Here is a 23,059-nt window from a genome sequence, read left to right as displayed (position 1 = left end):
AAATTCAAGAATATGTGATTACTCAATTAGTTTAATTGACACGCTCTTTAGTTTGCTGATTTAATAGATGTTAAATCCACAATCACTGAGTTTGACAAGAATTCTTGTAGAATAAAATACAATTATAATAAATTACTTGATTGTATATGTAATAAAATTTTGTATATTTCATATATGTTTGATTTATTTCATTTATAAGGTTGAAATTTTATATATTATGATATAATATTTGTTATACATCTTAACATCGATAAATTCACTAAAAATTTATATATTAATTTCCGCTACCATATAATTCTGGTTTCACCTCAAACTTTTGTGTATTCATTTGTTTGAATTTATTATTCCTCATTTTACCAAGACCCATAATATGTCAAACATGAAAGTGAATATTAATTTAAAGAAATGATAATATTTATATATTGTAATAAACATATTTACCCCTCACGATACTGATAAAACTAACTTATAAATAATATGTTGACGAACATATTGTCAGAAATCCAAAAATACAACTCAAATGTCAACTTTGACACTCAATTCTGAGTGACTGCCAGCCAAAATGTCTCAACAACCCACAATTTTTGGACAAGATAGTAACATCACAATTTTGAAATCAATCAGATATTTTTCATTTTGTATCAAGAATTCATTATTGAAAATCGATAATATTAGATATATAGATATTTAATGTAAACTCGTGCAAGCTCATTTAGGCTCGCCTGTAAATGAGTTGACAAAATTTCAACCCAACTCACTTAAACTGTTTGGCAGTGCAGGCCAAACCGACAGACCCAACTTGAAAATGATATATTTAAATTAATTATTTTGATTAGTCCCGAATATACAAAATTCGAACAATACAATTTGTCCTAAATTTAACCAGGCATGGATCGTGACAAACAATTACTTAATCACAAAAACTCTTTTTAACGATCTTACATGTCAGTTTTGTTAGATATATCTTTTATTTGGAGTGTTTCGACAATGGCAAGCACTTCAGCATTTTCAAACCCGATGCCTCCTTCTTCACTGTGCTAGTCACTGCCATCCCCACGCTCGGAGACTTGTCCGAGGAGCCAGGACGAGACCCATGTTCACCCTCTCGGCCATCGGAAACCATCTTGACCGTTTCCCTTCTTCATTACTTAAGCAATGGCTATGCCCTTAAAAATTCTAAAACTACAACATAAAGAAAGAACTAAATGTGTATCAGTGTATGTGAAGCCTGTGGATAATAGATATTCCACTATCGCCAGCCATCCATTACTAAACAGATTTATCCAATTTCGTACTGCTAAACGAATACACAACTCAGTTGAATGCTAACCACAATAAATATCTTCACTACCTAATTGTTCAAGAACGAGGTAGGAATAGCCAAATACATTCCACTAAATGTTCCGGAAACTTCATTCGCTTTACCAATAAGAGAAGTAACAAAACCTCACAACCATAAAATGTAATAAAGAAAGTTTTCATGTCACACAAACACCGCTAAATCAGGCTGCACGTCAAGTTTAATAACTCACCAGCAGTGAACTCACACAAGTTCCGATAAATACTAACATATCTCAAACACAATGAACATAGTTACTGGAACAGGTAGTGAATAAAACTATAGGCAAACCAAATTTAAAACTACAACTCAAAGCAAAGAAACTGATTAAAAAAAAGAGACTACTCCTGAAGAAGACTTATTACGACTCGAAATAAGTAGGCCAAACCAACAACAATTCTGCAAATTTAAGCAATCCATTCGGTCGCATAATATTTGTCATTTTGCGAGTGCCACCTACTGTGGCACCAGAGACGAGACACATTTATGTGTAAGAGCCCCAATAAAGAAAGAATGATGAACCATAGCAAAAAATTACTGCTGCTGAGCCTGTCGATTTGAAGCACTACCATAACTACCTCCATAGCCACCTTGGTCACCAGGTGGCGCATTAAATGATGGATCAGATCGCCAACCTGAATTTGCATAGCCTGAATTACCACTTCCATCACCATAAGCACCTCCGATGTAACTGCCAGTACCAGCTTGAAGATCTCCTGTGGGAGTATTACCATTTGGACCACTTGTTGGACGCCCACCTACACCCCCATAAGCAGCTTGGTTTCCATAACTCCCATCATTTCCTCCATACCCACCATAACCATAACCCTGATTCACATATCCAGTAGAACCACTTGAAGACTGACCAATAATAGCATCCCCAACACTTCCAGGTCTGCCAGCAGCACCCCATTGCGAGCTTCCATAGCCATATCCTGTGGGAGCCTGTGAACCCCATGAATTCCTTGGAGCATTTGGTGGACCACCACCATATCCAGCATTTGGATTTGCATAGCCTCCGCCAGCAAGACTACTATATCCTGGATTGGCACCGCCATAATTCCCATAGCCATAGCCCATGCCATTAACATACCCAAACCCAGGGGCGTGTGCATTGTATCCAGACGAACCATAAGAAGGATACCCACCGCCAGCATTTTGTTGCTGCATGTATTTCGTCTCCATTCCACCATCATAAGAGCTTGAATTACCAACGGAAGACCCATAACCTTGATATCCTCCTCTGTGACCACCAGTCCCACCACCCATAGATCGTGCACTCCCAGCAACATTGGCATCTTTGGGAAGAGCACGCTTAACTTCCACCTGCTTACCATCTAAGTCGTGGAATGTCTTGTGTAAAACCCTATCTACTGCTTCCTCAGAATCAAATGAAATGAAGCCAAATCCACGAGGACGATTGGTTTGCTGATCATACATTATTACTACATCAGTTACCATGCCATAAGCTTCAAAATATCGCCGAAAACCATCCTCACTCAGAGTTGGTGGCAAACCACCAACAAATATCTTCTTGGTCCTGTTACTTCCACCACCTCCAGAATTTCTGGCACCACCAGGGTTCCCAACTTTAGAAACTTGTTGTTCATCTCTTGATAAAGCTCTTTTAGCCTCAACCTAGTCAGGAAAACGAACAAAATCCTGCGGTTAACAATATCACATATTACACAGGGAGGTATTTTACAGCCTGATCAATCTATGAAATAAGTACACTGCTATACACAAGGAAATCCACAATGAAAGATGTGTTTTCTATAGATTCTCAATGCATAAATAACTTTAAAAATAAATTAACTCTAAGGTCAGTCAAATATCTCCCTCTCCCTACCATAAACTCTCCCTCTCCCTTTCCCATTACTTTTCACTCATTTTAGAACTACCTCACTACATAATACAGCATCTAATGAAAAAGGAAACTTACACAGTCTTCTCCAGGCAAATTATACTAAAACAATGAATGTCACCTGAGGTAAATACAAAAAAATTATACAAATATATTTAAACCAAAGTTAAGATATTTCATACAGCAAATAATCAGAATGACACCTCAGAATCCCAACCACTCAAGAAAAGTTAATCCATAACACAAACCACCAAATTAACACCCAGGGAAAAAAAAAGAAAATCACATAAAGAGCAAAACATATGAATACCGGCTTGCTAAGTGAGTCAGATATAGTTACTATTCAATCAAGGTAGATAGACTCCCCCAGGCTGTATGAGAATAAAAGACTCAAACCATCGAGTTGTATCCTTGCCTCCTTGGTGTCCATGGAGAATCATAAGAAAGTTAAAAGAGATGCTCAAGAATAATGTCAAACATAAAGTGTGAACAATGTTCTAAATGACGGTTGAGGCGGCCAACTAAGTGGAGCCTAGGCGGTAGGCGGCCCTAAGCTATCTGGTGGGGGAGGTAGGCGGGCGGGCGGACAGTCGAGGCGGCAGAGGCGGCTGAGCAGTCAGCCGAGCCGGGTCAGCAATTTTAAAATTCTTGCCAACTGTCAAAGTCAATTAATTTTAAAAACCAGTCAAAGTCAAATCAATTTCAAAAACCCTGGTTATAAATCAATTTCAAAAACCCTAATTTGCATTTATATATTTATTTACACCTTGTCTAGATGATATTATATCGTATGAAGCTTTTTTATGCTTAATCATTATTTAATTACATATCTTACATAAAAAAATAATGACTATTTGTGATTAAATTGCATGATTATATATGATTATTTATAAAAAAAATGTTGAAAAAAATTCAACCGTCTAGGCGGCTGAGGCGGTCACTTGTGTGCAGTATAAGGTGATTTTTAAAAATATAAGATCGATAACTCAATTACAAGAAAACATCAAATATTTGATTGCACTTTGGGAAATCTGGCATAGATCTTAAAGAAAACCCATCTCGTTCTTTATTAACCGGATGAAAACCTCTACTAGCCTAAACCAACAAATGTAAAATCTATTCATGTCAAGATTGTGCATTCAAATTGGGCCATCGATTAGTTTTTTACTTTAAATAGGTTGTCTATGTATTCAAATTTCGGTTGTCAATTTGTTTAATATTTAATTTGGTTGGAAATATGTCTTTAACCTGTATTTGTGTATTTCAAACTGGTTCATAGATTTTGCTTTATGCCTTTATTATATATATATATATATAAAAAGCATTCAAAAATGTAAACAGATGTAGATGAGGCAGGAAAAACCACATAACTCATTACGCAAATGAAATTGTTGTTACATGAAACAGCATGAATCAAATATCACAGTCCAAGACATTAAAATGACTCCAAACAAGAAAACTGAAAGCAAGTACCTTCATAAAAGAGTAAAAACAATTAGAAGTCTCGGAAACATTTCAACTCCTAGAAACATTTGAAACAGAAGAAGGCAACGCATTACTAAAAGCATACATATTGCATCAAGTGCTAGCAATAACAATGTCACATTGATTCATTTACTGTCACATATTCATAAAAAAAACAAGGATCAATTTTTCAACGGACCAAATACACATACATATACCAGTAAAAAGCAGAGAAGTATCCTGATATATATACAAAATGCCATAAGTTTAACTGCTAAATGAAATAATAACAAAATAGCAGGAAGTAATTATACGTCGATTAAAGTAAACTAACAAATCGAGAAGTGAAAACAAAGCATTGGAATATACTAGATGTCAGCATGCTACAAAAATAACAACAATCTAAAACTTCTCTACCAAAAATAGAAAAGAAAAAAGCTTCAAAAATAAAAATAATAATGAAACCCAACTCCAAACAGAAGTAACATTTCATGCCCAGAAACACATACCATGAAGGAAGCTCAATGTTCTTACGACTCACGTACCAATCGCAGGTATATTTCCAAAAAGTAAAACAAAAATCTATCTTTTGTACTAATCATACCGTTCGACCATCAATTACATGCCCATCCTGAAGAACCCTATCAAGAATGTCTGGATCCGCAAATACAACGAAACCAAATCCCCTCGGCTTTCCAGATAACTTATCTCTCATCACCGCGGTCTGCAACACTTCTCCGTACCCTTGAAAGTATTCCTTCAGCTTCTCCTCGTCCGTCTCCCACGAGATCCCTCCAACAAACAGCTTCCCCCGATCGGAATCCATGTGTAGTCCCAAGGAATCTGTTCCGGAAATGGAGGATTTAATGAATTGGGTATTTGGGGTTAATTGTGCCCAGAAAGCCCACTGCAGAAGTGAGTGAACGAGAAATGGAAAAGGTTCGCGTCGCGGAGTTGGAGATGAAGGGGTCAGATTCGAAGTTCCGTGATATATAGCAGATCCTTTAAATTCCATTCTTACCCCTACACTTCATCATAATTTACATTTTCATTTTTTCTTTATTTATAGTATTATAATTTTTTTTAGGTGTACTTCAACATACTATAAAAAAAAATATAATGCCTTTCAAAAAAGAATAAAAATAAAAATAAAAAATATATAATAGTTCTACCAAGATAATATTGATTTCAATAAAAAAAATTAAATATTTATTCAGAAAATCATATTAACATGAATAAATTGCCATATAAAAGATGTGAAATATTTATGTTTCTATATTTATTTGCGTTCTCATTTCATTGCGCAATTGATTTGTTCTTATTTTATTTCAGTCTAACTTATCATTATAGGCCTAATTATTTACAAGATGAATAAATTTAGTAAAATTATAAGTATATCCGCAAATGAAAACTACAAGAATTTCAATAAAATTTGTGTTAAATGTCCAATTGGATTACTACAAAATAAAATTTGTGTTAAATGTCCAATTGGATTACTACAAAATACTTATTCTCATGAAGTAGCTACTTATTAGTTATTACAAATTAAATAAATGAGAAATGAAATCACATAATTTGATCACAAAAACTCTAATGAAACCATATCACAAATCAATTTTATTAGATGGATCTTCGATTTGATCAACTCGTGAAAAAATTATTATTTTTTATTGTATGTATAAATCGAATCGATTCGTCTCACATATATAAATCCGTAAGACTGTAATAATCTTGCGCGAGACCTTCTCTTTTCCAATAAGTTTTTCATAATAGCACAATTGTCATAAAAAAATAACATGCCTCCTTTTTTGTGTTGCCTTAAATAAAATAAGGGAAGTTGGTGAAAAATCCCCAATCAAAACATTTCTTTGGGTTCACTCCCTACCCACAAAATTGTGGTATTATGTCATACAAATTGTGGTACACTTCATGTGGAAATGTGGTACACTTCATGTGGAAATGTCGTACTAAAAAAATATCCAGGGACTGAACACAAAAAAACGACGACTGGGAACTGAAGGCCAATTTCCCGATAAAATAAACTACTTTTTGAATAATAAAAAAGTAGTAATATATAAATAATGATGAGGAACGTGAACGAAGGGAGGGCCAGTTTGCTCCAATAGTTGTGGTGGCGCGTAACATCTTTGGGAAGAAGAGGTTTAATCAGCTTAGAGGCAAATTCATCGCTCTACACTAAGGTATGAATTGCACGTGATTTATTTAGGGAGTGATTGCGACCTAAACAATGTTCGGTGTGTATTTAAAAATAGTTTGGTATTAAAAATTATATTAAATCAAGAATTTGAACTTTATTTATATAAGATTTTTTATGATCAATCATAATAATTATTTGATGAGACGAGTTTCTTTAAAACTTAAACCGTCAATTTATCATGTATTTCAGATTGATTATTAGGACAATGGTAATTTTTTGTAAAATGATCAGGTAATAACGGAGTTTCGCAAATCAATAGAAGCAGACGGAAAACAACGGCAAGGATTGATTCGAATTGCCAAGAAAAATGGAGAAAGCCATGGGTTTCTGGCGAGATCATCATGATATATATGCCTTTTTTTATGCGTATTTCTTAGTATATACGTCGTCTCACGCTGTACCAGTACTTGCTTGACTTCAACAAGTAAATAACTCGTCTGTTGCTCGTGTTATTTTCATTGGGGTTGTAATTACGATCCAAGTATAAAAAAAAATTGTTTGGTAGTGTAACTAAATCACTCGTAAATGCATCACAAGGATTTAGTGTTCATAAAACGAAAAGCATACAATTTAATTCTGAAAAACAGCCTATCTAAATCAAGGGAGTGTCACCAGAGAGCTCGGCGTTCCTGGACATCCAAATGAAGTATATCATAGAGAGAGAGCCAAAGCTCTAGCCTTCATAATCCGAGATGTGCCATGATATGCTTTCTTGAAGCGCTTCAATGGACATGGACTTGTCACGGCAAAACGAATATCAATCCAATCTCAAACTCTATTCCAAATCGAGCGACTGAAGGAGCAAGCAAAGAAAAGATTATCCAAACTTTCCACACATATATCAAACCATCCTTTGTTGAGAACAAAAGATAATTGATCCCCCGTAGATAAGGGGCTCAAAATCATGCTTTGGTAGGATATAAGGTCTCCAAACCACCGAAGGCCATGACAGAAGCTGTGTGAGGCTTGAAGAACTGATATACTTGCTGTGCTTCCGAAGAGGCCTCAGAAAAACCAAGTTACATGCGGATTTTTGTGTTAAACTTTCACAAAATTTGCTTTCCTCCATCACATATCCCACTTCCTTGAACTCTAATTCTTCAGTTCTTTCGAGTGTTTTGTATGTAACTTGTAGACCATAGATCAATAATTGTATAAGAAGTAGTAATTATGCAAATCAAAGCGAAAGTCTGTTGCTTCCCAAGTCCTAACAAATATATTCCAACACAGATGCACTCATCTTATTTAACTCCACTGAACAATCTAAATTTTCATATCATCAATGGTTATATCATCCTCAAAGATGATGCCAGGATCTGTTGCTTTCTAACAAAAATATTCCAACATTGGACCTTTTTTCATTCAACTCCAGTAAAAATATAAATCATATAATCAATGCTTATATCATGCTCAGGGAGAATCAGATTCCAATTATTCAGAATGATATGCACTAAAGGGAATAAATTAAGCCACGAGACAAATTGCGCGAACAGTGATAGACCACAGAGAGAAAATGTGTGTTTTTCCTGGGGTTAGGATGGAGGAATCTTCAGGTATTGAAATAATGACTTCATTATATATGTCCAGAAGTTTATGTTGAAAATCATAATTGCCTACCACAAGTCTACTCATTCAAAAGAACTCATAAAATAACTGAAGATTTAAATTGCGGATCTGAATTTTAGGATGTTCCAAACAAATTGTGAATTTGATCCCTAATGAAACCAATAAATCACGTTCCTTCCTGGGAATATGACAAGCATAGGTATCAAAGCTTCAATGTCAGGTCTATGTCATCTGGTTCAAAATTGTCAACACCGTTGTCAAAAGGATCCACCACTGTCATCTCTTGAATCGGATGCTCCAGTTGCATTATATAGGGCTCTGTATAGCCAGCGACAAGACTCTGGACCTCACTTTGCCTAGTTGATTTTAAGAGAGATCTCTTCGTCATGCGAGAAAGACTACAGGTACCACCTGACATGGATTCTGCAGTTAATGCACCAACATCTATTGGTGAATGAAAGTTTAATGGTCTCGTAGGTTTTGAAGTAGATGCGCTGAAAACAAGATTCTGGACCTCACTTTGCCTAGTTGATTTCAAGAGAGATCTCTTCGTATTGCGAGAAAGACTACAGGTACCACCTGACATGGACTCTGCAGTTAATGCACCAACATCTATTGGTGAATGAAAGTTTAATGGTCTGGTAGGTTTTGAAGTAGAAGCACTGAAATATGAATTAGAGATACCCAGGGTTATTTGGCTTCTAGGAGAATGGAAACTTGGTTGTCCAGTAGGCTGAGATGCAAATCTAAAGCTGGAGTTAGACAATTGTTTAGGGCGTGAAGATAACATGCTGGTGCTTATGGCTGAATGGAAATTTGGTGAAAATGGAGACAACCGAGGCCTTGGTGTTGAGGCAGGACCTCTCAGTTGCATAAAATTTCTCAAAGGTGTTGGCGCCACATAGTTGCCACCTACCGAAAGGTCTGATGTTGGGGTAACTCTTTGTGAAGAATTTGGTCCAAAGTAGAGATTAGCACCAGAATTAACATTAGTCAATGGCACTGACGCAAAGCAAGTAATATGTGAAGCACCTGAAAAGAAGTTTCTACCATTCACTGAAGACTCAAAGCTTCCAACATGTAGCCTCATATAATGGTCAAATAGGCTTTTGTTGTCAAAGAAAACTTGGTCACACACACGACAGGCGATTAGTGTGTCCTGATTGGGCATTTCCTTTGTTTTTGTGTTTAATTTTGGCTATCGATACAAGATAAACTCATAATCACAAGGAAGAGATTAGAGAAATCGAAAAGTTAAAAAACAGGGAGAAAAGAAGAGGCTTTGTGAGAACAAAATTTAATAAAATCGAGTGAGATTCAAAAGGAGACAAAAAATTGTGCACATTAAACATAGAGTGACAAGCAAGAAAACAAGACAAGGATATGCCAAAGTGTGAGGCGACTATGAAATGAAGTGGAAATTTATACACGCCCAGAGAGGATCACGACAAAGAACGATACACGTAATTTATTACACCGAATCCAGTCAAACGTGAAACTTAATTATTGATACCACACACATAGATTACAATTTATTGTGATTTTTTATTTTTCTTACTAGAATCACGACAAAGGATCGTTGTAAAACTCAAACATTCAAATCCTTTAAAATTTTACCATTAAAGTAAATTATATATTCTACATATTACTTCAAAGATTTTAAAATTTTCCAACCTTCCAAAAATCATAAAAAATTTCAGATTTCTATGATAAAATTTCTTTATTAACAAATTGCTTTATTTCTTAATTTTGTTGATATGATATTATACATTCACGCTTAAGTACCATTCCAAAATGACAATCATCTCATTTTATTTAGAGGAAACTATCTATGTTGTGGTAAGCAAAAATCATTTAAAAGTTCAAAACTCATCTAATATAGACTTGAGTCTTGATGAACGAGTCCCAGTGATATGTGGATAAGAAAAGGACATTACTTCTTGTAAACACATATTAAACACGAGCTTGGACACAAAAGAACTTGACTTAGAAAACATTTTATAAAGCAAGGTTTTTTAGAGAAGTTTTTTGTATATTAGTGAAACTGAACAGTTTTTATTTTTATAAACAGAAATTGAACTTAAGCTCTGAAAGCCACATTTGAATGACTGTGGCTACTTTACGCTTTTTTAAAAAATCAAGAGCCCTACCAAACATCACATTTTTCAAACAATAATACATGTATATATTTTGAAACAGCTATCTAACCAAAAGTTTTCTAAAACATAAATATTTTTCTTTTGAAATAGCTATCTATCCAAATGCACCCTAATATACTTTGGAAGAGGGAAAATTATCACCTTGTACACACGAGGTTTTTGAGAAGAGGAGAAAGAGGGTTGAAGAATTGTGCAATTACTTGTCCAATTGAAGCTATTCCAAAATGCCTAAGTTATGCTAAACTGCTAAGGTGCTACAGGCTAGTTAGAGCCAAAGCACTTAAAATTATCTTTTAACTTCTTTACTTGAACATTATCTTTCATTTTGTGTGTGAACATCATCAAGCGCGCCTTACAAACTATAAATCATTAGAGTTCTATATATCATTACAGTTCTCTAACATTACGCCAAGTTCTATATTTGGAATATATATTTTCAGAAACCAAAGATCTAAAATAGAAAAACCATTTATAAAGACAAGTCTGAGACCTTTGCAAAACCTCAGCTGTCAGTTTCCACCCCCTCGATATATATGTATTTTAACTGTTAACAGAAATAAGATCGTATGTTTCTTCTAATTATCATAATTCATATATACTAATACATTTTCATCATAAACCTATAATACAAATATCTTTCAGGCATTCCCTTCTTCCAACATAAGATATGACTACAAAAGAAGCACCTTTTCTTCGTACTTCTATCTAATTATAATTAACAACTGCTGACTTTTGAATCTCGCCGTACAGTCTGATTGAGCACTAGGTTGAGCCCAACCACAATAATTGACCATGGTCATGCCGATTTTGAGCTGAATCATTTTACACCTCTTAGGCTCTAACTCAATCTACGCAACTATCCATGTAACTAAGCACACAATCATCCACTGCATATATTAACAATGAACATAGAGGGGGATACTTTACTGAAACTTATCTTTTCATTTTTTGATCCTAAGATTACATTCGATGTAGTTAATCATTAATGAACGCACTCGGGATCCACAATTAATAACCTTGTGGGAAATGGAAATATGAGTTTAAGCTAATGAAGCTAGTCTTTAGGAAATCTGATGAACCTCGACAACATTTTCACCAAATTCAGAAAGAGCAGCTTCGACGCGCTCCGCTCTTGAAGCCCCCAAAAACACAACTCACAAGTCAAAAAGGTACAAAGTGATAAATAAATGAGTTTAAGGCAATTGAAGAATATAGCAGGAAAAACAATGCAGGCACAAACTATAACACATTATAGACATTTCGAAACAAAGAAATCATTGATCATGTCAGGAACAAAAAGAACTCCCTAATCAACAGTAAACAGAATAATCACAAAATGCCAACAACATTACGAGTAAGGCATAATAGTTCATAATTTGAGAGAGAACCTCCTCAGATCTCTCGTTGACGTCCACTTTTTCACAGCTTTGCGATGTTGCTTCGCCGCCACCGCATCCGTCTCCGCCGGAAAATTTGCACAGAAAACCTCGACCTCGGCCCCTCAAAGTAGCCGGGAATAGCATCCACGGGCCTTCAAAAATTACAAATGGCCCGGGTTGCTTATTTTAACAATACTATTAAGGGCCGCTTAGCATAATGGTATGGCCCTCATTATATTGCAATATGATCCCTCGTGAAATTGCAAACATTCTTCTTTAACTATTTTGATATTATATTTTTATTTTAATATAAATCAAATTAATTAAAAAATATTATATTATATTAAAATTAAAAAAATATAGTATACAAGTAATAACTATACTATACGAAGGTTAGAAAAAATCTCAAATCATGTTAAGGACTTCTATATGAAATTTTTTCATGTGTGATTTCTTTATATAATATAATCTTTACTATTTTATCATATGTAAAAGTTCATACACCAATTAAATTCTAATAGATTTAGTAAAATATTATTTAAAATTATAATTATATATTAATTATACAAGATAAAAGTTTTTTTTCCCTTTTCCTAAAACATAATTTTTTTAAATCTTTTAATTATATTTATATATATTAAAGTTTTAAAATGATTATATCACTGTTTTATTATTATTATTTTCTTGAATTTATGGTTAATTTTAAACAATCTCAAATCTATGTACTAGAATTTATGGTTAATTTCACAGACAACGTGTTCTTGACCAGTCGTTTTCATAAAAATCTTGAAGATACATATCCATCTTATCTTTGAAATTTCGTCTGTTTATCCAAAAAATTTACACGTTCGAACTTTAGGATTGCACTCTCAAGGATAAAAACAGTTGACTTGTATGTATTTTTTGCTGTGGCTTTTTATCGTCCGCAGGCTGTTGCATCTCAACGAGTAAAGCGACGTGAAGGGGTGGGTGTACGTGTCACGAGCGAAGGACCGATAAGCCATGCGACCCGTCACTTGTGAGGCCGACGCTCTGCATGCCTTCCACGCAGATTTCTCAGCCGCCACCGTTTCTCCTATCTTTTATATATATGTCTCAGTTGACGCATGCATTTTCTTGTTCAATTTGCAAAAGGGTTCGTTCGATCGGGAACATTGATTTTCTTGGGAGTTGGGGAGGATTTTTTGTGACTGATTTTGTAGAGAGATGGAAGCTGCTGGAGCGGAGAGAAATCCTGCACTGTCGACGGAAGCGCCGCTTGCGCCTGTGACTTTCGAGCGGCCAGTGCGAACCGACTTGGAAACTTCGATTCCGAAGCCTTGTAAGACGTTGTTGAGTACTCTTTTTCTTGAAGGATAAGACTATGTTGACCCGTGAATTGAAAGGTTTTTTCTTTGCGACCTGGTTGCGGATTATGATGCGTGGATTTATTGTTTTTCAATTCATTATCAATTTTGGCTGTCAGAATTAGGATTTATTACCAGCTGATGTTGACCGGCATGACTTTTATTCCTTCAAAAAATTTCAGACAAAGAAGATGGTAAAAATGTATTCATCAAGATAAAGGAACAAACCATGCGGATAAGAAATTTAGAGCAAGATCTTCGGGGAAAAACGGCTTCATGAGTGTATGAGGCGGGCCAATCAATTGAAGTACATCATTTAACACGAACAAATGTGAGGCAAACTTAATTTATCAAGTCTACTAAAACACGACAGGAGATATGAGAGTACAAACTTGCATGACTTTTACTAACAATTTGAACTTTTTACAATTTGTCAAAAAAATTTATCAACTGCGAAAATAAACTGCAAGAACCACGATGATCTGACGTGTAACAGTTCATTATTCTTTTATTATGCTTTGTTTGGTTACATTGTACATAATTTCATGTGAATCCTCCATTTTGTGTAGGATGTATACATATTACCACGAGTTTTCCACAACGTTATGCATACCTCTAATTTGGTATATTCTAGTGACTAGATGCCCAACTGATTGTTTTAAATATCTTGAAAGCTGAATATGCTAGCTTAAATTCATGATATCCTCCCCAAAGAGCTAGAAAGGATAAATGGCTGTTTTAAAGTATTCATTCTTGGATATTAGAAGGAAAATGTTGAAGTCTTTGGTTATAATGATGGATAAGAGTCCACATTTAGCTGGAAATGTTCTTTTTTGTGTAGTGAAGCTAAGATTATAATCTTGGTCTTTGGTTTTTGAATCTTGATTCGTGAAATTGCAGATATGGCAAGAGGCTTGGTTGCTCCTGATCTGGATCACCCTGACGGAACAGCTGGCCATGTTCATAATGATTTGAGTGTATTGCAGCAACATTGTGCCTTCTTTGACCAAGACGATAATGGAATAATATATCCCTGGGAGACTTATGCTGGTACTTGTAGAAGCCGTTTCTTTGTTACTTTTTAAATTAGAATATAATATTTGCTGCTTTCGCTTAAATTCTTTTGCATCATTTTTTTGAGTTGTTTTGAGATGTTAGTGATTGTTCATGTCGAAATTAATGACATTTGTTTTTGCTTGGAATAATGAATCTTGAGCAATGGAGTGCATCAGAGAGATTCCAAAACTAGTCTAAAATTTTCATATGGAACAAACTACATTTTAGTTTGGCTGCACCGCTTTGGTGATGATTTCATTTCTTCTCGGTAATAGTTATTGTTTATTATCTGCAGGACTTCGGCAAATAGGTTTCAACATTATTGCATCAATTATAATGGCTGTTGTCATTAACGTGGGATTGAGTTATCCAACACTTCCTGTAAGTAATTGCAGCTGTGTCGATTTCTTCCCTCATTCGATATCACCTATGATAAGAGAATTTATCTCTACCTCTCATTTGATTGTGGAAACGGGTAACACAACTAATGCTAACCTTAGGTAGTAATGCATGAACAATTTATGTCCAAGCATGAAGCACATTCCCTTTAGGGAGGAATATCAACTTTAGTAGATACTAGTTCATCATTTTCAGAATTCAGTTTGAGTTCCACGTTGGGAAGGAGGGGTTGGTCTGGAGATAGGTCAAGTTTAGAGTCATGAACATGAAGTTCATATTGTTACCAAGATTGGAATTATTCTTAGCATGTTTTGAATTTGATCGGTTGGAATTTTTTGCAATAGGGTTGGTTTCCGAATCCTCTGTTCCCAATATACATATTTAACATACACAAGGCCAAGCATGGGAGTGATTCAGGAACATACGACACCGAAGGAAGGTTTGCATCGTGATATGGTCGCATGTGTATCAGTCAAATGTGTATCAAATTTTTAAAATATGAAGACACTGTTTTTTAAAAATTTGCAGATACTCCCCGGTGAATTTTGAGAACATGTTTAGCAAGCATGCCCGAACATTTCCGGACAAGCTTACATTTGGAGAGATGTGGCGCATGACTGAAGGCAACAGACTAGCATTTGACCTCTTTGGATGGTAAAAACAATCAAACTTGTACCGAGCTTAAGCCACTGTATAAAATTAGACCAACTTTGTAGTTTAATAGAATGATGGATTTTAGGCAACAGATTGACCTTTGGATGGTAAAAACAAAAATCTTGTACCCCAGCTTAAGCACTCGTGTATAAATTAGACCAACTTTGTAGTTTAATAGAATGATGGATTTTGATCTGCAGGACTGCGAGCAAAATGGAGTGGACCATTCTGTACATTCTAGCTAGGGACCAGGATGGTCTTTTGTCGAAAGAGGCAATCAGACGTTGTTTTGATGGTAGTTTATTCGAGTACTGTGCTAAGATGCAGAGGGGTGCCGAGGAGAAGATGAAATAAAAGTACAGTTTAGTTCGTTTGTACCTGTAATTTACGTATAACACGAATGTAGTTTTAAGTATCCAAGAATCACGAACGTCCTTCTTCAAACCTTAGTATGAGAAGCTATTTTACTTAAATATTTACCGCACAATGACGCAACATCTAGAGAATTTGTGTGAGAAGTTTGGAAGCACTTTGTGCTGGCCTTACCCAAACAACGTAGATTAATCATTTTCTAGCAACAATACAAAATATAAAAAAGTTAGCTGATTATTTTATAAGTAATTGAAGTTGTCGCAATACACATAAAAACTTATTACCTGTTTACCTAACCTTCCTCCCTCCAAGATACGCGAATGTTAGGTGGCTATTAGAATTTCATATGGATGATGAACTTGATTTGAAGATTTTATCGTAAAGAGACACAATTCGAATCAAAAGTAAAGATAGTTTTAGCTCAATATGTTAGCCCCTACCAGATTATTGGCCATCTTGGCAACATAAGATGTAAGATGATGATTACAACTATATAGACATCATTTATTGTAACTTATTCAGTTTTTTTTTCTAAACCTTCACATGTTTGGCATACCCAATGTTTTAAAAAGTGGTATGCGACGGCCACCCACTGTCTAGTGCCTTTACGATTTTTCTTTTTTACTTAAATATCTCATTCTTCTTGTTCATCTACATATTTCTCAAATAATTCATTTATGTCAGATTCAAACTCAAAATCAATGATATATTATTCGTCTTTATCTAATACGAATTGATTGAAAAATATGTCAAACAATATTTTTAAAAATATAAATTTTTAAAAAAATTAAAAATAGTTCTATATATTAAATTAGGCAACCGCCTATGCGGTTCTAAAAATCGGAGCGGTGTGCGACAGCCCAGCGCCCCAGCAGGGCCTTTTAGAACACGGGGCATACCAAGATGGCTACGCTCATGTTCTCAATTCACTGCTGATGTTTGATCCAGTAACGTGATTTTTTGTAGGAGAAAATTAACCGATGCAAAACTTGAAAAAGGCAAGCCTGGTTGCATGAATCTTTTCACAAATATATATACCCTAAAATGATACAGACCTTATATATCTATATACACCGATATTGTATCATTGCCTATGAAAGTCGGGCATATAAAAAAACATAACATTCATATAAACCAACCTTATACACCTGGATTATCAAAAAATATACTCTGGAAGCTGAACTGGAAATGAAGCTACTTCAACTGCAAATGGTTCACCTTTTGCATCGGCCAATCTGAAGAGAAAGCGAGGCTAACAGTTATTTACACCTACACAGTTTATTTCAAGCACAGACATGCTGTATGCATGTGTGTGTGTGTGTGTGTACATGCATACACATGCACAAGATGTTAATTTGTGGGAACTCAAGAAAACTGATGATTGTGCAGTAAACTATTTGTCTGGTAAAAGAATAGACAAAACATTTTGGCCACACAAATAAAGAATACATCACTTATTCATCATCATTATCTGAACCTCCGTCAAAATTTGAGGGCAATCGACTCATAGATCTCTCTTCTTGCTAGTGCTTTGAAAATTAAGTGTCAGGTACCATCACGTCACTTTATGCATAGGGGTATGACTCCATGCCAAAATAATTTTGACATGCCTTTCTTTTTCTTCAAAACAATAGTCACTTGAGATTTCTATCATGTCCAAAAGTTAACAAGCAACTTGGTGGAATTTGCATCACATGGTTTAAGAAATGAAACCGAAATGAAAGAAATATGTCTCACATCCTTTCAGTAATTTGGTTTATCAACATGTCATCTATATTCATTTCATAGGTTTAATTTTGTCCAGACCAAAATCTCATTGTGACTAATAAAAAATGCTCTGCTACAAAAGGACATGATCAAAGATGCTAGTAGCTTCCATTTTATGTTAAGATATAAGCAAGGCAGAAAACACAGTATAGATAATCAACTTTCTCAATCTTCTAGCTAGGAGGAAAAAAAATCCCATCGCTTAGTGGTTATTTTCATGGTTCTGCTGATTTTCATGGTTCTGAACAGAAGGAACAGCTTTTGATGATTCTTTTAGGAGATTGGCAGGAAGAAATACACAGTTTGATGCATAAAAAGGTCAAGTGGGTCAATAAAGCATGCGTGATATATTCTGCTACTACCCAGTTGATAAATTAATTTCATTGTCCTCAATCAAAGATGTTTAATTTAACAAGTTAATTTAAAAAAATTGATGCTCGGAAATAAATTTACAGATATTACTTCATAAAATAGTGTGTACCTTCCAGGAACAAAAGTAAAAGAGCCCTCCATAGATCCCCGAGAGGTTTGCAGAGTTGTCCAACTCTCATAGACAAACTCTTCTTCATCAGGACGTAGTAGTGGATACTGCAGCATGCAGTTAAGACAAAGTCAAATATATGAAACCCAGTTGATGAACCGAAATGTGATCAACAGGTGATGGCTCAACATAAGCGGACTGAAAGCTCTACTTATGGTAATATGAGTTGCAATCGCTTTCTGTATGAGTATTAGTTATCAACTTCCCTTTAATACACATTACACACGCTTACAGCAAGGAATTCCGACCAAGCACAAGAGTCATGATGTATGAAATATTTCCAAAATAAGCTATGGAAAGACAACTTTGTTATTCCTTTCTTTCTCCTTTATTCAATTATACTCGTCATAAACAAGTCAATTCATGTTGTCTTGGTTATTTCCATCTAAAACCTGTCAAAGTGAAAGATCTCTGATGTATCATTATCAGCACTTACTAGTTGTATTATCCGGATTATGCCAGCCTAATGCATATACTGCTTTCACGTGTTCCATCAAGATGATTCAAAAAAAAGAAAAGAAATTGGTAGTAAGATCAAGAGGTCTGTCTGCAGTCTGCTAATACTTGAGACAATTGATTAAAGATATTTTCACACGCTGGAATTAAATTCAGCATTACTATTGGCAATACACTAATCATAATTTTGATTCCACAACCAAGTTTGATATAACACTTATTTCATTGATTATATGAGTCAACATCTACTCATGACAGATCAATCAAAATTTGATTTCACCACCAAGTTTAACATGATACTTGTTATGTTGATTATATGGCTAAAATATTTCAAGGTGTTTCACTCATCTCTTGCAACTCCACAGAAGTAGAGGGTTATAGAGTTTGTCTAGCATACAGTGAGCAGTGTACTGTCAAATAAGGATCAATATTTTCTCAGTGAAGCTGAGAAGAATATTCATGGGGAACACATAGTAAAGATTTTTAAACAATCACTTGGCATTTATAATTTAATTTAAATAAAAAATTGAATTTTAGCACCACAAAATATGAATTCTTCATTATAATAACGACTATATTACTCTTAATATTTGCTTCCCCAATCATTTGTAATAAGTTTTCTTTGGCAATATTTAGCATTGTTTTCTCGAACTTTTTATCATAAATTTAGTCAAATAATTTAAAATAAATAATACATGTTCTAGAAAGGAAAATAAGTTTATTCACACTTAACACTAGGGAGAGAGCTATATGACAACGGGGAAAACATACCTGCCCTATCACAGCTTCTCCATTGGGATTAGCTACAACCAAATCATTAGCGCGTATAATCCAGTGTCTCCAATACAACTGGCAAGAGCTGAAGGTCATTCCGTTGATGATGCATCCATCAGGAGAAAGAGATAGGCGGATGGAATAAGCAAACATAAACTTCTCTGATTCATCTTGAAAGTTACTGAACTCAGGTAAAAATGCAGCCGAAGCACGGACCTAGAACAAAAAGTAAATAAGTTGTAACGTACTATTCAGTTCCCCGACTACATCATCTTTTTTGTACCAAAAGGCCGACAATAACAGAGCAGGCCTACTAGCAAATCTAGGAGTGACCAGACGGCTGGAAAAGGGGAAAGTACTGAATAAGACTAACAGATTGACACACACAATAGAAAGAAGAGAAGGATCACATGAGTAAGGACTAACTGAGAATATCATTGAGAAGAAAGGAAAAGAATATCCTTGCTTATTCTTACAATCTTCATGACCACGGGACAATGGAATGGCTCACTTTACTCACTTGAGAGAGGGATAAAGACTAACTAAGAATAGCATCGAGAAGAAAGGAAGCCTTCAAGCTGCTAACGCTTCCTTAGCGAAGCCCTTCCTCGGAAAGTAACCCGAAGGTGAATCAGTACTAGAATCAATGTGTAATTAATTGATAGCAACTAGCAACAAAGAGGCAATGTCGATGCATTTCCGAGAGTCTCCAGATAAACTCAGAAAAAGATCGCCCAAGAAACTTACACTAAATCCAATTGGCAATATCAGGGAAGCTTATTAAAAAATAGAATGATTTTGTTCTCGAACATTTTGGATCATCATGCAAGATCATGATTAGCAAAATAAATCAGCAAATACAAAACTGTTTTCCAAACCTGAAAATAGCATGTGAAAATTTGCTTGCTTAGCAATTTTTCCTTAAAGCAGCTTTGGTGGGTTAGAAACGATTGAGATTGAGTTTCATTCTATCATCCACTATAACAAAACCAATTTCCTAAGCCGATATGCTAAGCACAATATTATCTATACCTGGAATTCTTTTGCCCAACAAAAAAATCTAGAGAACATAATTTCTAGATTCAACGGTTAGCTGCAATGCTTATATCCCAAACCAACTAGCAAGCTAACACACTGCATCCACATACCACAAAAGTTCATGCAAGACAACAAAATATTACAGGAGGAGGAGGTAGTTTTAGATACATTGACAAAGCAGAGGATCGCGTTTCACTACCTTTACGCCGTTTGTCACAGCAGAGGAGCAGATGGGAGCTTTTTCAGGGAACAGATTTATGCTTTGAAATTTTCTGTCTTGGCGAACACCAATAATTCCATCTTGCAAGCGACGTCCATGTTCTTCTAGCCATAGCAGCATGGCATCCTGCTGTTGGCTACCTTTTGGATCATGCACTGAATTGATCAATGCATCAGGAACACAAGGTAGCATTTCTCCATCTGTCACCAGATTCCTAGTGCCCACAAAAAGTTGGCCACTGATACAGTTTAAGAAGAAGATTTTCTCACTGTAAGTAGCAGAAGCTGCTACTACAATATACTCGTATGATCTATCACCAAATCCTATCAGACGCATATAATCTCTTGTTCCAAGTACCATTTGGCTTAAGGGTAACAAGATCACATTCACGAGGTGATTGTACACAGAATAACCACCGATGACACCCAACAAACTTGAAGGTAAGCTGCCACTCACATCTTCATAAGGCAGTTCTTGGCCATCACAAAAGCGATAAAGAACCCTAGTAGGAAGGGGAAGTTTTATTTTCAAAGACTTCTCAAACTGCTTGATTTCATCTTCAGATGCGCCCCTGCGTAGGGTTGGCAAAACCTCAGGAAAGTTTACTGCCAACCATTCTTTAAGTTTGCTCCAACAACTTTTAGCTCGCATAACAAGTGACCATGGATACATGGTAAATCCTTCTCGCCATGCTCTATAAGCTGCCTACAAATGAAGGGTAAATTGAGCTTCCACAGAGTATTCAAGACACTAGCATCTCTAAGACAAAATCTTCAATGTGGAAATAACTCGAGTAACAACAGAAGCACAAGTTGCCTAATTCAATCAATACAGCTACTTTTGTGCTATTCCACCAAAATAGTGTGTTTACAGATCCATGAAATAAGCATGAAAAGATTCAAATTGATGTTTTCAGCAGAGATTGAGAGTCAGCACAGCACCTCTTGTGCTTGCTGTTCATCAAAATATTGCGTCCATGAACATGAAAACACAAACAAGAGTATGCAATCATTTTAGCACCATTTGCAATTGAGTGAATAGTGTAAGAAAATTTACGTCTCAAATTCGTATTCACGATATTTTTCTTTGAAAAAAATAACCTTCATTCTCTTAAACTGTTAAAAAAAATAGGAACTTTACCAGATAAAGAAAGTGAAATTTTCAGGGCTTCATCCTTCCACTTTATAAGTCAATCAGGAGATGCATTTGAGGAAATAATATGCTGCATTAGTCATATCCATCAAACGAATACTCAATTAAATCTCTACACTTATTATCTGATCAATTCCCCCACCTTCCACCCCCAAGAATCACTACCCTACTCCCCAATGTTTTCCTAACGTATCACATCTCATTAGTTCAGCAGTGCTCATTCACAGCCCTAGGTGACCAGAAAAATTCTGAAATGAAATAATTCGCGGTTACAAAGACTCACACTTCCGATTACATAGAATTGAGCTAAAAAGTAAGATCACCAGCGATCAAACTAACCACGAAACAAATGAATTAATCAGAAAATAATAAATGAAAAATTTTAGTCGTCATTTTTTGTATTTAATGACAAGTCAATTCTTCACAATAACATTCAAAAAACATATAACAAAATTGCACACACATATATGTTCGCGCGTATCTAAGCATTCATGTAACCTTAAAAGAAGCGGTTGGATTGCCGTTGGGATCGAGAGGGGAGGAGAGATTGAGGTCGTCGGAGCAGAATCGGGCCCAAAGGGAGTCGTCGGAGGCCCAAACCCGAAGCCTTTCACTGACACAGCAAAATGACGCAACGTCCAACGGAGTCAATTTCGACAGAATTACGTGCATCGCCAGCCCGTCCATCTTCTCCAACCCCATTTTAGCTCCCTCAGCAGTTCTTGTACTGCGTATGACTCAAAACGCCGGCCCCGTCGATACATAAATTACTTTTTATTTGCATTTGGGTGGAATTTAATGCAATGGTTTGTTTTATTTTTAAAATTTTGAGATGATATTAAAATAAAGAACTTTAAATATATATTTTATAATTAATTAAAATTTTATTCCAAAAGGGTTTATTTTTTGTTATTTTATAATTTATGGTGTTTTGTAATAATTTTTTATTTTTAAATTACTAATGATATGGTTATTTTGTAAACATTTTATGACACTTATGGTTAAACTTTATATATATATACTAGTTATTCTGTACACGTGATGCATGTGTGTACAGCCTTTTTTATCATTATCGATGGACTAAAGTGAAATTTGACAAATTATGGAGGGACTAAATTGATATTTAAATTGTTGAAATAAAAAAAATAAAAATAAAAGTGTGTGTTGAAATTAAAAAAAAAAACAAAAAACAAAAATGTAATATTAGTATCATATTAGGGTAAAGTTGAAAGAAAAATTTGGTGTTTTTTTAAGTGGTTCCTATCATGTCCTCAACTTTAATAAAATACAATATA

General features: G+C 35.1%; 3 protein-coding genes and 1 long non-coding RNA gene across 5 annotated transcripts in view; 2 read left to right on the top strand and 2 right to left on the bottom strand.

The window, feature by feature from the left end:
* Positions 1–1,463: 1,463 nt before the first annotated feature.
* LOC140983823 (heterogeneous nuclear ribonucleoprotein 1-like) lies at positions 1,464–5,645 on the bottom strand. The gene is made up of 2 exons (XM_073450975.1): positions 5,272–5,645; positions 1,464–2,977 (listed from the first exon to the last, which is right to left on the bottom strand). Exons 1-2 carry the CDS (start codon positions 5,491–5,493, stop codon positions 1,874–1,876), a joined length of 1,326 nt encoding a protein of 441 aa, XP_073307076.1. The 5' UTR covers positions 5,494–5,645; the 3' UTR covers positions 1,464–1,873.
* Positions 5,646–7,667: 2,022 nt separating this feature from the next.
* Positions 7,668–23,059, top strand: part of LOC140985138 (uncharacterized) — a 48,136-nt gene continuing 32,744 nt past the window's right edge. The window contains exons 1-2 of the long non-coding RNA XR_012176707.1: positions 7,668–7,797; positions 7,858–8,046. This is a non-coding gene — a long non-coding RNA (uncharacterized lncRNA). The remainder of the gene's footprint in view (positions 7,798–7,857; positions 8,047–23,059) is intronic.
* LOC140984234 (peroxygenase) lies at positions 12,849–15,935 on the top strand. Its single transcript, XM_073451502.1, has 6 exons — positions 12,849–13,310; positions 14,236–14,385; positions 14,687–14,772; positions 15,135–15,229; positions 15,319–15,444; positions 15,645–15,935. The coding sequence occupies exons 1-6, from the start codon at positions 13,196–13,198 to the stop codon at positions 15,796–15,798; spliced, it is 726 nt and encodes a 241-aa protein (XP_073307603.1). The 5' UTR covers positions 12,849–13,195; the 3' UTR covers positions 15,799–15,935.
* LOC140984990 (F-box protein SKIP16-like) lies at positions 16,806–22,542 on the bottom strand. 2 transcript variants are annotated; one of them, XM_073452705.1, is made up of 5 exons: positions 22,263–22,541; positions 20,592–21,317; positions 19,352–19,570; positions 18,065–18,171; positions 16,806–17,051 (listed from the first exon to the last, which is right to left on the bottom strand). In XM_073452705.1, the coding sequence occupies exons 1-5, from the start codon at positions 22,464–22,466 to the stop codon at positions 16,973–16,975; spliced, it is 1,335 nt and encodes a 444-aa protein (XP_073308806.1). In that variant the 5' UTR covers positions 22,467–22,541; the 3' UTR covers positions 16,806–16,972. The 2 variants fall into 2 exon arrangements, with proteins under 2 accessions (XP_073308806.1, XP_073308807.1); XM_073452706.1 differs by lacking the exon at positions 16,806–17,051 and adding an exon at positions 17,054–17,114 and having other exon boundaries at positions 22,263–22,542.

The sequence above is a fragment of the Primulina huaijiensis genome, chromosome 9 (assembly GCF_012295235.1).
Source record: "Primulina huaijiensis isolate GDHJ02 chromosome 9, ASM1229523v2, whole genome shotgun sequence".
NCBI classification, from domain to species: domain Eukaryota; kingdom Viridiplantae; phylum Streptophyta; class Magnoliopsida; order Lamiales; family Gesneriaceae; genus Primulina; species Primulina huaijiensis.
This window is presented reverse-complemented; position numbering and strand designations above follow the sequence as displayed.